The 16,633-nt window shown below is 39.5% G+C and overlaps 2 protein-coding genes and 1 long non-coding RNA gene across 3 annotated transcripts; 1 reads left to right on the top strand and 2 right to left on the bottom strand.

The window, feature by feature from the left end:
- The first annotated feature begins 264 nt into the window (after window positions 1-264).
- On the top strand, window positions 265-8,890 carry LOC103520383 (rab GTPase-binding effector protein 1). Its single transcript, XM_026831524.1, has 11 exons — window positions 265-468; window positions 912-1,071; window positions 2,092-2,399; window positions 2,804-2,993; window positions 3,390-3,516; window positions 4,063-4,162; window positions 5,333-5,478; window positions 6,197-6,433; window positions 7,428-7,530; window positions 7,928-8,005; window positions 8,689-8,890. Exons 1-11 carry the CDS (start codon window positions 265-267, stop codon window positions 8,791-8,793), a joined length of 1,758 nt encoding a protein of 585 aa, XP_026687325.1. The 3' UTR covers window positions 8,794-8,890.
- A 191-nt stretch (window positions 8,891-9,081) lies between these two features.
- LOC113471991 lies at window positions 9,082-11,586 on the bottom strand. The gene is made up of 2 exons (XM_026831523.1): window positions 11,486-11,586; window positions 9,082-9,476 (listed from the first exon to the last, which is right to left on the bottom strand). Exons 1-2 carry the CDS (start codon window positions 11,563-11,565, stop codon window positions 9,137-9,139), a joined length of 420 nt encoding a protein of 139 aa, XP_026687324.1. The 5' UTR covers window positions 11,566-11,586; the 3' UTR covers window positions 9,082-9,136.
- A 631-nt stretch (window positions 11,587-12,217) lies between these two features.
- On the bottom strand, window positions 12,218-15,679 carry LOC113471993. The gene is made up of 3 exons (XR_003394483.1): window positions 15,461-15,679; window positions 12,692-12,780; window positions 12,218-12,403 (listed from the first exon to the last, which is right to left on the bottom strand). It is a non-coding gene; the product is annotated as an uncharacterized LOC113471993 (long non-coding RNA).
- Between the last annotated feature and the right edge of the window lie 954 nt (window positions 15,680-16,633).

The raw sequence follows: 16,633 nt of genomic DNA, 5'->3' as shown, positions 1-16,633 counted from the left end.
CAGTCAAAAATTAAAAATGTTCAAATTAAATATATCAAGAAAAACGGCCTGCGGCCCATTCCCATTCCCGCTCATATTCCTTGACGTTCTGCATATTGCATATTTCATTTAAATGAAGGGGTATTCTTACTGATTTTTTAAGTACCTGCGCCCCCTAATTTTCTGGAAAACTCATCTAAATTTTCTGGAAACGTCATGGAATTTCATTCTGGGAAAAGCGTATAAACTTCGTGTTACCTTGGGCAAGGGCTGCGCAGGTTTAATATGGAGACCTCCCACGTCCATTACATTGGGCGCATGCGCAATGCTGTCCGTCAGAACGTGACTCGTGTCCACCAGAGTGAGCGCTTGTCGCTGGCGCAAAATATCGCCTATGTAGGGCCACTGCGCGGCGCCCAGGGGCGCGAAATGTTTGCGCAGAAGTTTGTCTTGCGCAGGAAAGTAGATGAGGTTCTGATACAGGGTCAGGTAGAGTTTTTTTTTTTTTTTTTTTTTTTTTTTTTTTTTTTTTTTACCCCGAATTAAGAGCTATCTTTACGGAATCGCTGATCCAATGAGATCATGTAAATTGAGAGCAAAGTTTTGGTGAAATATGTGTGGTACTGATTTTCTGTCGAAGAAGAATTTTCAATACCATTTAACAACTAATTTATTTAATGAAATGTGTTGTGAATCAAATATTCAATAAATGGAAGCTTATTATATTAAATTAAATATTTATTTCAAATTAGATAAGTGAATGTGTTTCTCGATATTTAGTAAGTAGAGTGAAAACCCGTAGTTTCTTCTCTCTTCGCTTTGGTAACAATAAGACCTTAGTGGTTATAGTTCCCTCTATCAAACCTTAAAAAAAATCTTTTTTTCCCTCTCTCTATCTTTTATCAAACCTTTTTTTAATATTTTTTTCAGAGGAGCTGAGAAAGTTGACCGGTGAGGTGAAGACTCTTCAGTCTGATCTGGATGAGGCGCGATCACAAATCACAGTGGCTGAGTTGAGCTTACAGTCACGTCTGGAGGAGACCAAGCGACGCTACGAAGAGGAAATATCCAGCTTACAGAGACTCGTAGCCGGTAAGTATGTATATTACTATTAACCAAAAGATAGTGAGGCCGATTTAACTGGACATTTTTGCATTTGGTTTGAATGTCCGTTTTAACTGGACATTTTTGCATTTGGTTTGAATGTCCGTTTTAACTGGACATTTTTGCATTTGGTTTGAATGTCCGTTTTAACTGGACATTTTTGCATTTGGTTTGAATGTCCGTTTTAACTGGACATTTTTGCATTTGGTTTGAATGTCCGTTTTAACTGGACATTTTTGCATTTGGTTTGAATGTCCGTTTTAACTGGACATTTTTGCATTTGGTTTGAATGTCCGTTTTAACTGGACATTTTTGCATTTGGTTTGAATGTTTTTTAACCCTACAACTCGCGATTGCGAGGTCCGATTTTGATGACATTTGGTACTTACTGGAGTTTAAAGAGAACTATGTAATAGTTATTGTTATTATCATTTTGGGATAGGGAATTATTATTTTGCAAAGGGGCCTCTTAGTAATGCTGTGATACCCACTAAAGTTGTGAAGAAGCTCTCTGCTTTACCGCAAAAAATAATTTGAGATGGAGATTTGACGTTATTTATTTTTTATTATTATTTTTTTTTCTAAATCATTTCTTCTTATCCCTTCCCCGCCATAAAAGCCCACTCTGAGGGTGTGTTTATGTACCGGGCTGTGATAGGCCATTAAGCCTTCATGAGCGTGTAAAGTTGGCGGGAAATTCGAAATTTTGATTTTTTTCCCCGCAACTTGGACAATCTGAATTCATTTTTTACTTTTTATCTATAGTTTGCACGTTTATATTATACTTTTCATTTATATTAGATATTACAAACAAGCGGAATTACAAAGCAAACAAAAATAAATATAAAATAAATTTTAAAAATTGCCGCCGGGACAGCTATCTCACCTCGTCCGAGCTCATCTCAACCCGGTACATAAACACACCCTGAGTCTTATTAGATGTAGAGACAAATGCCCCAAAGGATGGGTTAAGCTTATACGAATCTCTCTTGTCCCCCCTCCCCCTAGAACATTTCAACGGCCAAGACACCGCGCCGCCGCCCGTCCATTCCTCCCCTCTCCCCCCTCCCCCCTCTTCCTACGAGGTGGAGACCCTGCGCAAAACCAACGAGAAACTCGCCACCGAACTGACGCAGCTGCGCGCCGCGCTCAACCAAGCGCAATACGAGCCGCTCCTGACTGCGCCGAGCGCAATGTTCAACACCCTGCGCAAACTGAGTACGAATGTAGCGACCGGAGTGACCAGTGTGGCGACCGGGTCCGTGCTGCCGAGCGGCGACTCGCTGGAGGAAGAAAGGCGGAAGGTAAAAACGCTCGTACGTATTGACCTACCGGACCCTGTTTATTTATTTGTTTTGTAATTTTTTGTAAGTTGTAATTTTTATTTGACATTTTAAGTATACATATTTTTCATATGGGTTAAATAAATTTCAAATTGAGTTTTCTGGTGGAGATATCTCATGATTTAATGAGATATACCTGTGAAATGAGATAATGAGATTATTTTCATGACAATTTTATTTTTAATTCAAAGTATACAATTGCCAGTCGAGTTTAGCTTGGTACTTTTCAGGAACGATTTTCTTCTGTATGATTTATTTCATTAAAATGCTTCTTGCTTCCGTCTAGATTGTATTATATTTCATTGTTGTTTTCCAAATAATCTAAATTCTAAATAAAATTCTAAATTCCAATTGTTTTCTGTTTCTCTCCTCATCAGGCGGAGGAAGATGCTGAAGTGTTACGCTCCCTGGTGGTGCCCCTGGAAGACGAAATCAAACTCCTCAAACAGATGCTCCGGACCACTGACGAAGAGCTAAGGAAGTACAAGAAACTAACGCCCCATCTGCCGCATTCCATACAGGACTGTGTGTTCGACAGTTGCGATCTAGACCTGAGCGAGGTAAGATGCTGAAGTGTTACGCTCCCTGGTGGTGCCCCTGGAAGACGAAATCAAACTCCTCAAACAGATGCTCCGGACCACTGACGAAGAACTAAGGAAGTACAAGAAACTGACGCCCCATCTACCGCATTCCATACAGGACTGTGTGTTTGACAGTTGTGATCTAGACCTGAGCGAGGTAAGATTTATAGTCAGCTCTCATGGTGTAGTGGTCACTGCACTCGCCTTGCACGCGGGAGACCCGGGTTCGATTCCCGGCGGGGTCAAAAAATTTGTCATGCAAAAAATTGTTTCCGTGACTGACTGATGTGGGGCCCACTCAGCCTCGTGAGGAAAATGAGTGGCTATGCAATGTAATATAAATGTGCTAAGCGACCGGTGCCATTTATTATTTTGTTGTCAGATCTCTCCCCGTCTCATCAGTCACTTCATACCATCGAGTCATCCAGGTCTTGCGACCAATGTCCTCAGCTCAGACAATCACTCAAGGAAGCTCAGGATAGAATCCGGGACCTAGAGAAACAGGTAAAGTAAAAATCTGGTGTGAACATTACACGACTTTCTGATAGATTTCCGGAACTACAAAAAGCTTTGTCGGACTTTGACATTTTTCGACTTTTCAGACTTGGAAATTTTTCGGACTTAAGGCCCATTGTCCCGAGCAAAGCTCCCTCGCATGCAACACATTGATGTGTTTATGCCCATACGTTTCTGCGTATTTTTTCTGCGCAGCTCTCATGGTGTAGTGGTCACTGCACTCGCCTTGCACGCGGGAGACCCGGGTTCGATTCCCGGCGGGGTCAAAAAATTTGTCATGGCAAAAATTGTTTTCGTGACTGACTGATGTGGGGCCCACTCAGCCTCGTGAAGAAAATGAGTGGCTATGCAATGTAATATAAATGTGCTAAGTGACCGGTGCCACGATAGGTAATCATTGAGCGCTGGATTATTGAGATATGTGGAAAATCCTACAATGCTGCAGTAAGCACCAAAGTTGTAATATGATAATACAAAGAAATGGCATTTATTTATTTATTTATGATGAATTTTTCATTACGTTAAACATAAATACCACACTCTCTGGAGAAGGTGAAGGAGGAATTCCATCGGGAATCTCAGTTCAGAAAGGAAATGGAAGAGAAGTGGAATGAGAAGAAAGAGCAACACAAAATACAGGTGAGGTGAATGAAAAATCTGGTGTGAACATCACACGACTTTCCTTATCCTATTTCAAGTCTCTAGCTTTTACCGTTCTCGAGATATTTTGTTTACAGACAGACACACAGACAGACACACACACACACACCAATGGCTGAAACTTTGGATTTAGGCTCTAGGGACCTCAAAACGTGTTTTGGCACTAAAAACTGATCATCGAAATTTTGACCCGATTACATTACTTTCCTTCCTATAGGATAAGGAAAGTAAAAAACAGAGTAGAAGCACACTATTATCCCGTCCTCACGTGACGGGATAGCATTGTGTTTCTGCCTTTCTCAACCTCTCTTCTCCATCCAACTGGACCTCAGGGTTTCTGTTAAGAAATTATGGAAACCCACTGTGACCCTTCGAATGAGACTTATAAAGAAGATATCGAAAAAGTTTTCATATTCTACAGGGTAGTTCAGTGAATTAGAATTAGTATGAACTTCAAAAAAATCATAGGTCGATTATTTTTATTTTATTTTATTTATTTATTTATTTACGGGACTAACCCTTTATATAATAGTTACAATAGAAAAAAATACACTAAAACTAAACAAACACAAACAACAATCAAATACAGTAGAAAATGAAATATTAAAGGAAAGTAAAAAGTACCTAATAAAGAGTAGTAATAAAGAGTAAATTTAATTAAAATTAAAATCGCCGTTATTGGCATTCCTGACCATTCTATTAAGAGGTGCGTGAAAGCTGTTTAAGAGGTGAGTGAAAGCTGTTTTTCAAGAGGAATACTTTTATTTGGTCTTGAATTACTCACAAGAAGAGAGATTTTCATTTCATGTTTTACTTTTTGGACATAACATCGAGCAAACGTCCAGAAAAATTACGTGCCAACTCTAAGTCCAGTACGGCCAGTAGGTACTATGAAATTGGATCTTGAAAAATTTCGTCCAGTTCAGACTTATGTGGCGTATGGTACAGGTGGGCCAATAAATGGTACACTTACCCTACTTTTATTTGGTCTTGAATTACTCACAAGAAGAGAGATTTTCATTTCATGTTTTACTTTTTGGACATAACATCGAGCAAACGTCCAGAAAAATTACGTGCCAACTCCAAGTCCAGAATCACAACATACATATTCCATTCTCATTCTCTTTTTGTATGTTCTCGATCCCCCAGGTAGGGGAACTGACCCAAAAGTCGGCCACCGTGGAAGGCGAGCTGCGAGAACTGAGAGAGACATACGGACACACATTCGATGAAGTGAGGCGACAAGTACAACAGCTGGAAGACGAGAGGAGACAGTGTCTGGACAGGATAGAAGCGTAAGTAGGGGTGGCCACATTTGGTGCATCTCCCATAAACATCGATTTTTTTTTATCTGTAGACTTTGACAATTATTATGACAGTGTTCGGGGTTAGGAGCGTAAGTAAGGTGGCTATATTTGGTCATTTCATACTACTTGGGCTCTTGTACGTACAATAATAGCTGAAATCAAGGACATTCTTTAAAATCTCGCGTTGCTTTTATTGAACGTCACTGTAAATATTTATCGCGTTTTATTTTACAAGGAACCATTAACCAGAGTGCGGTTAAGTCAAGGTCACTACCTCCCCTCAGATGGAAGTTTGTTTATGACGTGAGGGGCGTTAACTAATTTTTTGGTTAACGTTTCCCCTCTTGCCTTTGCTAAACCAAGCTCTGTACTTCGGTTTACGATAGAGTCGCCATTTTTTTCCCCTGTTAATGCGAACAGCTGATTTTTTATCAAGAGCTTCCCATATTTCTCTACTGGATAGTGCCAGTGCTACCAATCTTTGGAATCAGCTGATTATCCCCACTACGAGTTGACTACAAGATTTTTACCCCCCACTCTCTAAATTTCGGTTAATGGTTTCCTGTAAAATAAAATACACTAAATCTTTGGAATCAGCTGATTATCCCCACTACGAGTTGACTACAAGATTTTTACCCCCACTCTCTAAATTTCGGTTAATGGTTTCCTGTAAAATAAAATACACTAACTTTATTGTTGATTTCAGGGTGCAAGCCAAAAACGACGCCCTGGTGGGCAAAACGTCCAAAACCTCGGCGGAACTTCAAGACGAATTCATCAACCTCCCGTCCAGCATCCCCGACCTGCACGAAATCATTCTGCGCATGCGTCAGGATCTGATACGCGCCCGCGTCGGCAAGGAAGACGCGGAGGAACGCGTGGTGGTGTTGGAGACCGCGGGGGAACAGATGAGCACCGTGCAGGCCCAGCTCGCGTCCTTCAAGTAAGTTTGCACAGTGTTATGCATGCTGAAATGAATTTCCAAATGACCACGATATAGATCGATTTAGAGTGTAGCGGAAAGATGTGAGTGTTGAAAAGTGTACCGCGGTGGCAACAACTGTGAGAGGCACTGATTTAGATAGTAAATTTCTGTGTGTTCTATGTCCTTAAAATAAATAAATTACAAATTATAAAATTTGGCGCCCGCGTCGGCAAGGAAGACGCGGAGGAACGCGTGGTGGTGTTGGAGACCGCGGGGGAACAGATGAGCACCGTGCAGGCCCAGCTGGCGTCCTTCAAGTAAGTTTGCATAGTGTTGTGCATGCCGAAATGAATTTCCAAATGACGACGATATAGATCGATTTAATATAGAGCGTAGCGGAAAGATATGAGTGTTGAAAAGTGTACCGCGGTGGCAACAACTGTGAGAGGCACTGATTTAGATAGTAAATTTCTGTAGTTTAAGCACTGACTTTTGTATGGAATAATATTATACAATGAATTCTGGGAAACTGTAACTGATAAGGTCAAAACCAAATGTCAGCCCAAAGCAGGGTTGATTGAGAGGCTGACGAAGAATAGGTATTTTATATAGGTATCATTGTCTGTAATTGCTTATTGTAAAATCTTATTATCAATAAAGTGTCGACAATTAAATTAAAAAAAAAAAGAATTCCGACCCCGTCTGGACATGGGGAAAGGTGAAGTAGAAAAAGGGTGGTGTCATTGTATGATGTGAATTGTCTGTGTTGTATGTCCTTATAATAAATAAATTACAAATTGGTTGTTGGTTTAGTGTGGACCTGCCTCCTGATCACATTTGGCTATAAATTGAAATTCAAAATATGTCCTATTTGCTGGTGGATATATCTCATTAATCATGAGATGTGTCCACCAGCAAACTCAATTTGAAATTTATTTAACCAATATGAAAAATATGTATACTTAAAATGTCAAATAAAAATTACAAAATTTTGTTTATTTGATTTCTCCAGGAGTGAACTGGACAGGTGTCGGGACGAGAAGAAACTCCTCCAGTCCAACCTACGGCAGAAGAATCAAAAGATATCCTCCCTCCAGAAGGAGCTTGAGAATCAGGAGAAGAACCAGAAGGACTTTGTCCTCCTCAGCCAGTCCTTGCAGCAAACCCTGGAGAGTACCAACGCTTCCAATGAGGTAAACGTAATATTTAAGTTTCCAAAGAAAACATTTTAAAACAATATGAAAACCCATGAAGTACACCCGACCATACTGCTGGAGGATACCAGACACCAGCCTGAAAGTTCCCTTGCTAAAGAAATATCAAAGGTTGAGTGCGAAGGGCAACACTCGTAAAAGTTTTATTTTTAAAATGTCAAGAAACCTTACCGTCATCAAAACTAGCTTGTTGTTCCTATATCTAGAGAACGAATAATCAAGTCTAGAAGCAGCTTTTCAAGATTCTTTCACTTTCTCCTGCAAGGATCTCCTCTCCCGCCTTCAGCTTGAGAATCAGGAGAAGAACCAGAAGGACTTTGTCCTCCTCAGCCAGTCCTTGCAGCAAACCCTGGAGAGTACCAACGCTTCCAACGAGGTAATAAAGTTTCCAAAGAAAACATTTTAAATAATAAAGTTTCCAAAGAAAACATTTTAAATAATAAAGTTTCCAAAGAAAACATTTTAAAACAATCTGAAAACCCATGAAGTACACACGACCATACTGCTCTCCGAGTCACTGGGTCGCGCGACCCGGAACTTTGCTTCGGTAAGTACTTCATAAGAAAACATACAAAGCAGTAGGAAGTGGTTCGCTATGATCGGAATACCACCTTTACTCTTGTTATTTTTTTCCGACCACATTAACAAAACCTGACCGACCAACAGTTGAAATTAAACGATAATTTTTTCAAGGAAGGTACTTAGTAAAATTCGTTAACGCATTGTAAGTGTATTGCTTGATATAATTGTAGCCCTCGTTTTGTATTGAACATGTTGTGTTAAGGCTATACATTCAATTATTTTTCTTTCTTTTTTTTTTCGCTTCGTGTGTTTTTAACGCTAAACTTTTCCATGTTTGTCATTCCCAGGTACGATGGCAGCATGAGAAGGAAGGTACTTAGTAAAATTCGTTAACGCATTGTAAGTGTATTGCTTGATATAATTGTAGCCCTCATTTTGTATTGAACATGTTGTGTTAAGGCTATACATTCAATTATTTACCTTTTTTTCGCTTCCTGTGTTTTTAACGCTAAACTTTTCCATGTTTGTTATTCCCAGGTACGATGGCAGCATGAAGAGGACATAGAGAATTGTAATGGCTGCAAAAACCTGTTTGACTCTGCTGAACAGAAGGTAAGTTCATTTTCACACACTCGTCGTTAGAATTTAAAAAAAAAACATGATATCCCCCCAAAAAACACACCACGTTGAAAAAATTGACGCCAAGATATTTTTCACAAGTTCATTTTTTGATATCCCCACAAAAATACCATAAAATTGAAATATCCCTCATATCCCCCCCCAAAAAACACGTCACGTTAAGATAAATTAAAGCAGACTTATGTGGCGTATGGTACAGGTGGGCCAATAAATGGTACGTTTTTTAGGTGGGCGAATAAATGGTACACTTACCCTACTTTTATTTGGTCTTGAATTACTCAAAAAGAGAGATTTTCATTTCATGTTTTACTTTTTGGACATAACATCGAGCAAACGCCCAGAAAAATTACGTGCCAACTCTAAGTCCAGTACGGCCAGTACCACAACATACCCATTCTATTCTGTTTTGTATGTTCTCGATCCCCCAGGTAGGGGAACTGACCCAAAAGTCGGCCACCGTGGAAGGCGAGCTGCGAGAACTGAGAGAGACATACGGACACACATTCGATGAAGTGAGGCGACAAGTACAACAGCTGGAAGACGAGAGGAGACAGTGTCTGGACAGGATAGAAGCGTAAGTAGGGCTGGCCACATTTGGTGCATCTCCCATAAACATTGATTTTATTTTTTTCATCTGTAGACTTTGATACAGGGTCAGGTAGAGAGCGACGTAGGTGTTTTGAATTCTGGAGCGAAATACCGAATGAAACGAAAGTTATTTATTTATTTTTCAATTTTCTTTTTGAAGAAGTTTGACAGAAGGAACTGTTACTGTTAAGGTCTTATCGTCCCGAAATCGAAGAAAGAAGGAAGACAGGATAGGAGAAAGCCAGTCTTTCCGAGAACAGCGTGCTGCGTTAAGTCTGACGTCACAAATCTTTGAACTTTTTCATTATAAAAATTGAATTTTCGACCTTTTACAGTTGTTTTTTCGGGGTTTTGACCTCAGATTTGGATTTTTCCCAACTTTTTACATAGGAATCGACCATTTATTTATAATTTTTACCCACTTGCAACTCCTCCATTAACGAGAGGAGACAGTGTCTGGACAGGATAGAAGCGTAAGTAGGGGTGGCCACATTTGGTGCATCTCCCATAAACATCGATTTTTTTTTCATCTGTAGACTTTGACAATTATTGTGACAGTGTCCGGGGTAGGAGCGTAAGTAAGGTGGCTATATTTGGTCATTTGATACTACTTGGGCTCTTGGAGGTACGTACAATAATAGCTCAAAACCAGGACATTCTTTAAAGCTTACAAGGCAGACGCGCTACCAACCAAGCTAACTGGGCTATTGTATACCTTATTTATTCTGTCAGCTAAGAAATCTCCCGTGGCCGAGAGGATAACACACCAGATACGGACCTCAGATTTGGATTTTTCCCAACTTTTTACATAGGAATCGACCATTTATTTATAATTTTTACCCACTTGCAACTCCTCCATTATCATGACAGTGTTCGGGGTTAGGAGCGTAAGTAAGGTGGCTATATTTGGTCATTTGATACTACTTGGGCTCTTATAGGTACGTACAATAATAGCTCAAATCCAGGACATTCTTTAATATAAAATCTCGAGTTGCTTTTGTTGAACGTCTAGCTAGGGGACTATAAACGGGGATTAGACTAGTCCAAATTTCCTAATGCTATATCAATAGCGAAGGTTGAGTGCGAAGGGCATCCACTCGTAAAATTTGTAGCCAAAACCAAATGTCGGACCAAAGCAATCACTCTAAATAGGGCTGATTGAGAGGCTGACAAAAAACGCCGACCCCATGTGAACATGGGAAAAGGCGAAGAAAAGGAAGAAATTTTGATAGGTACTACTTGGCCTCTTGTACGTACAATAATAGCTGAAATCAAGGACGTTCTTTAAATTCTCGCGTTGTATGAAATGAAAGTTATTTATTTATTTTTCATTTTCTTTTTGAAGAAGTTTGACAGAAGGAACTGTTACTGCTAAGGTCTTATCGTCCCAAAATCGAAGAAAAAAGGAAGACAGGATAGGAGAAAGCCAGTCTTTCCTATTTTTCATTTTCTTTTTGAAGAAGTTTGACAGAAGGAACTGTTACTGCTAAGGTCTTATCGTCCCGAAATCGAAGAAAGAAGGAAGATATAAGAAAGCCAGTCTTTCCGAGAATACTGTAAATATTTATCGCGTTTTATTTTACAAGGAACCATTAACCAGAGTGCGGTTAAGTCAAGGTCACTACCTCCCCTCAGATGGAATGACGTGAGGGGCGTTAACTAATTTTTTGGTTAAGGTTTCCCCTCTAGCCTTGCTAAACCAAGCTCTGGACTTCGGTTTACGATAGAGTCGCCATTTTTTTCCCCAGTTAATGCGAACAGCTGATTTTTTTATCAAGAGCTTCCCATATTTCTCTACTAGATAGCGCCAGTGCTACCAATCTTTGGAATCAGCTGATTATCCCCACTACGAGTTGACTACAAGATTTTTACCCCCACTCTCTAAATTTCGGTTAATGGTTTCCTGCGAAATAAAATACACTGATCAGGATAAAATCCGCCCCGGGCGAGAATCGAACCCGCGGCCTAGCGCTTACAAGGCAGACGCGCTACCAACCAAGCTAACTAGGCTAGCTCATACAATTGTATACCTTATTTATTCTGTCAGCTAAGAAATCTCCCGTGGCCGAGAGGATATCACACCAGATGCGAGGGTTGATGGTCTTACCTTTGCCACAAGTTCATGTTACTCGTGAACGGCGTCTTATAGTCTGGCATATACCCAGGGTTGTACGGATTGCCCACCATGTAGGCTACCTACCAACCAAGCTAACTAGGCTAGCTCATACAATTGTATACCTTATTTATTCTGTCAGCTAAGAAATCTCCCGTGGCCGAGAGGATAACACACCAGATACGAGGGTTGATGGTCTTACCTTTGCCACAAGTTCATGTTACTCGTGAAGGGCGTCTTATAGTCTGGCATATACCCAGGGTTGTACTTCTAAATATGTCCTATTTGCTGGTGGATATATCTCATTAATCATGAGATGTGTCCACCAGCAAACTCAATTTGAAATTTATTTAACCAATATGAAAAATATGTATACTTAAAATGTCAAATAAAAATTACAAAATTTTCTGAAAAACCGCCCATTAAGTTCTATTTGATTTGTACATGCTTAAACTAACAGGGCTATTAAGCTAACAGTCTGTTAGGCGTCAGGTGCGAAAGAAAAGGTTAGTGAAACCCTTCCTCAATCATCTACGAATCTACATACCTTGAGGAGCATTTATCAATTTCTGGAGGACGTCTGTGGCCAAAACCTTGTCGGTCCCATCCAGACCCAGGTTCCAGAGAATTGTAGCCAGCCCTGTGGCACCTGCCCGGCCTACTTCCTCCAGAAACGCGGGCTCTGTCAACATAAATAGTGATAACATAAATAGACAACATGTAGGACTGAAAAACCGCCCATTAAGTTCTATTTGATTTGTACATGCTTAAACTAACAGGGCTATTAATCTAACAGTCTGTTAGGCGTCAGGGGCGAAAGAAAAGGTTAGTGAAACCCTTCCTCAATCATCTACGAATCTACATACCTTGAGGAGCATTTATCAATTTCTGGAGGACGTCTGTGGCCAAAACCTTGTCGGTCCCATCCAGACCCAGGTTCCAGAGAATTGTAGCCAGCCCTGTGGCACCTGCCCGGCCTACTTCCTCCAGAAACGCGGGCTCTGTCAACATAAATAGACAACATGAAATGACTGCTGAAACCCTCCAAGAGAACATAGATAGTGAGAAATTATAATCAGTAATTCGAACCAGTTGAAAATAAATAAGGTTTTTGATAGGGTCTGTCTGAAGGACTTTAAACAGGGACTACAGAGAGTTTTCAGTTAATCCAAAGTTTAAGAAACACTGGTCTGTTTAAACCTTGTCGGTCCCATCCAGACCCAGGTTCCAGAGAATTGTAGCCAGCCCTGTGGCACCTGCCCGGCCTACTTCCTCCAGAAACGCCGGCTCTGTCAACATAAATAGTGATAACATAAATAGACAACAGGAAATGACTGCTGAAACCCTCCAAGAGAACATAAATAGTGAGAAATTATAATCAGTTACAGTTAGTTCGAACCAGTTGAAAATAAATAAGGTTTTTGATAAGGTCTGTCTGAAGGACTTTAAACAGGGACTACAGAGAGTTTTCAGTTAATCCAAAGTTTAAGAAACACTGGTGTAGCCAGCCCTGTGGCACCTGCCCGGCCTACTTCCTCCAGAAACGCGGGCTCTGTCAACATAAATAGACAACATGAAATGACTGCTAAAACCCTCCAAGAGAACTTAAATAGTGAGAAATTATAATCAGTTAATTCGAACCAGTTGAAAATAAATAAGGTTTTTGATAAGGTCTGTCTGAAGGACTTTAAACAGGGACTACAGAGAGTTTTCACGTTTTCAGTTAATCCAAAGTTTAAGAAACACTGGTCTGTTTAAGTCAAATGAGACACCGAAGCGAATACAATAGTCCGTCCCTTATACCTTTTTATTACTATTGTAATAATAAAGGAAGGACGGACTAAAAAGGGCCGTCTTATTCTATGGGTGTTAATCTGATAACTTTATGGTTGGCCCAGTCTGGGGGGGGCTAAGAAGAGGGTCCCAAAAGGGGAATAGGACCATCATATTCTGAGATTACGCCATGTACGGCCCTGTCTTGGGAGGGTCTTAACCCTAACCTCTCAGACCCTTTTTTAGAAAAGGAAAAAAAGAATCGTAACATTCTGTGAAAATGACATAATTTGAGAGGGTCTTAAAAAGGGAAAACGGACCCTTTATGTTAGTGATTTTAATCGTATAATCACCCATTTGGTGACGTCACGTCAAAGAAAACCCTTGGCACTGTGTAACTCTCAGTGATCGGCCATTAGTCTGGCATCAGGGGGACTTTAAACAGGGAGGATACCAGATACCAGCCTGAAAGTTCCCTTGCTAAAGAAATATCAAAGGTTGAGTGCGAAGGGCAACACTCGTAAAAGTTTTATCCTAAAAGGGAAAAGGGACCGTCTTGTTGCCCTATAGGTGATAACTCTTTGTCCGGCCCTGCCTGGGGGGGGCTAAGAAAAGGATCTTAAAAGGGGAAAAAATATCCTTACGTGATAATCAGAACGAATAATCAAGTCTAGAAGCAGCTTTTCAAGATTCTTTCACTTTCTCCTGCAAGGATCTCCTCTCCCGCCTTCTTTTTTTTAAATTCTAATATCGTATAATAAATACCGACACCGTCGCGTTGTATGAACGGGAACATGGTAAAGTAAAAGAAGAAGAATATCTTATACAGTCGAACCTGTCTAAGTGGGAAATCTGGATAAGTGGGGAAAAATTGTCGGTCCCTTGGATTCCCACTTAGACTGGTTCCACTGTAATAAATAATCCATGCAAGACCATTTATCCTATGGGTGATAATCTGATATTGATAACTTTATGGTTGGTCCAGTCTGGAGGGGCCTTAAAAGGGGAATAGGACCATTAATTCTGAGGTTAGGGAAAAACCCATCTTAAAAAAAAAAAAAAAAAAATACAGTTGGAAGGCCACCCCTTGACTTATAAAGCAGATCACGAGAGACATGAACGTGACAACATATTACGACCAAGAGGGGAAATTTTCTCGGTTTCTGGAAGAAAAAATACGTCTATTCCGTTTTATTTGTTTTTCACTAGTCCGTGTGTGTACGATTAGATATAACGTCGTTTTGTTTCAAAAATGAATCTTTACAATTATTAATTATTATTGTTATAATGTTTATAATAATAAATTGATTAAATTTTTATAGTATGATTTGTGATTATCGTACAGGATCTCGAGAACGGCTTATCCGGATTAGAATGATTAGATCAATCAATCAATCAATTATTTTTATTGTCCAAATACATGATAGTATGTTAACAATGTTTATACATAATACAATTAGAAACACAAATATATATTAATATTAATATCTATATCTAATCACAGTAAAATATCTGATGTAAAATTGATATGTACAGAGACAGTGTACAGATATTGATATGTACAGATAGATGCACTTAGGTTCTTAACAGAATAGACTACGTAAATAATGATTTTTAAACTCAAAGTTACCTATGTATAAACTCAAAGCTACGAATTAATAAACTCAAAGTAACGAATTTATAAACTCGTTAAATCACTATAAATATTTACCTAACTATCAGATGGACACCGATCACCAACTAATCAAATCACTAATAACGCACCTCCTACCTACCTACCTGTTGACCCAATATTATCAGCTTGTAACATTGTACCAGTGTACCTATTGTACCCACTTATCTACAATCGAGTGGGCAATGTTTGTTTACATTGAAGGCCTGATAAGGTTATTGATAGATTTGGAAACTATCCAACTAAAGTATGAACATTGAACAGCTTAGTTTTTTAGGGTAAAATGAACGAACTTCAAAAAGGTCCTAAAAAGGTTCAAAGATTTTTACTTTCTTTATTATTATTATTATTATTATTATTATTATTATTATTATTATTATTATTATTATCCCCCCCCCAATTTTTTACAAATATCTAGTAAATCAAAGAGAAATCTCCTAGGTGAAAAGAAAATTAGGTACGATAATAAAAATACAACCTGTTTCTCTTTTTGTACGAATAAAACAACAAAAGATCAGACATACCTTAATAATGTCAATGTCACTACCGCTGTTATAACATTTATTTATTTATTTGTACAATAAACGGGATTTACCCTGTACTAACTATTACAATGTTATATTCCTAGCTATGACCTATGTAAATACCTAATTGAACGTGTATCATGAGCTTCATATCTTTGAGTGCCTGTTCGATTTGGTGCCGAAATATTTGAGATGAGTAGATTAGGCACTTGACTCTGATGAGCGCTACCTAATGTACGTACCTACTTTACTTAGGTAGGTATCTTCGTAGAATTAATTCTAAGTAGATATAATTTTCTAAATCCCAATATAATACCTAATAACAATAATATTCAGCCCTTGTCCAACAGAAAATTACCTACTTGTGAGATATGACCCTTTTAGGATCACTCTGAGATCAGAAGTACATTCATATTTTAACTTGATTTTCAAAATTTGCCTACAAGAACTTGTAATGTCTTTCCCTAAAAATCGATTACCTAATAGAAATTGCATACATGATATGTACTGAATAAGTAATGTATTCATCTCGACATCTTGTATGATTTCGACCTTTACTCCTGCTTACTTACTTCATAACAACAAATCGCGTTACTAGGAAACCCAAAGATCCTGCAAAGGCTGAAATAACACTACTCCCCATTGACTAAAAATCTACATTGTGTCACTTCTCATTATTAGCTAGTGGGAAAGGTCGTTAGGAACTAATAACACACCACGTGACCACTCTTCTCCACCACCTAGCTAACCAATGAGAAACGACACAACTTGGTGACTACATGGCAACATGGCATCAGACTGGAGACGCGCCCTGGTGTTCAAAAACTGAACTGAGCAGCCTCTCCCTCCTGATAGCCAAAGCCAAGACCGAGGTCAGGCACGTCTTGCAAGTTACGAGATATGTTCCCAGTGGCATGGATAGTGTCGTAAGGAATGTATTCCAGCATGTGATCATGAGTCACGGTTTGCAACTCGTAGGATTCCATCAGGAGGTTGGGTTCACCACAGCTAAACACGGTGAAGTCTGGGTTCAATGGGACACTACTGTTGACGTTTCGCACGGAAGGGACAATGTCGCCAGGTTTGGCATAGTTGAGCTTTCTCATTTTGGCAGGAGTGAGATGGTCGTGGTTGTGGTTCTTAGCATGCTTCCTTAGGCTGCTAGGGTCAGTA

The sequence above is a fragment of the Diaphorina citri genome, unplaced genomic scaffold (assembly GCF_000475195.1).
Source record: "Diaphorina citri unplaced genomic scaffold, Diaci psyllid genome assembly version 1.1 scaffold3554, whole genome shotgun sequence".
In the NCBI taxonomy this organism is placed as follows: domain Eukaryota; kingdom Metazoa; phylum Arthropoda; class Insecta; order Hemiptera; family Psyllidae; genus Diaphorina; species Diaphorina citri.
The sequence above is the reverse complement of the archived record's forward strand: the minus strand, read 5'-3'. Positions and strand labels throughout refer to the sequence as shown.

Excerpts from the sequence above, each read along its gene's own strand:
- LOC103520383 (XM_026831524.1), top strand. The coding sequence starts at position 265 with ATGGAGACCTCCCACGTCCATTACATTGGGCGCATGCGCAATGCTGTC. Across the intron at positions 3,517-4,062 it reads GACCTAGAGAAACAGGTAAA|CTCTCTGGAGAAGGTGAAGG; the intron begins GTAAAAATCTGG and ends ATAAATACCACA. Across the intron at positions 8,006-8,688 it reads GTACCAACGCTTCCAACGAG|GTACGATGGCAGCATGAAGA; the intron begins GTAATAAAGTTT and ends TGTTATTCCCAG.
- LOC113471991 (XM_026831523.1), bottom strand. The coding sequence starts at position 11,565 with ATGGTGGGCAATCCGTACAACCCTGGGTATATGCCAGACTATAAGACG. Across the intron at positions 9,477-11,485 it reads AACATGAACTTGTGGCAAAG|AATTCAAAACACCTACGTCG; the intron begins GTAAGACCATCA and ends ATTTCGCTCCAG.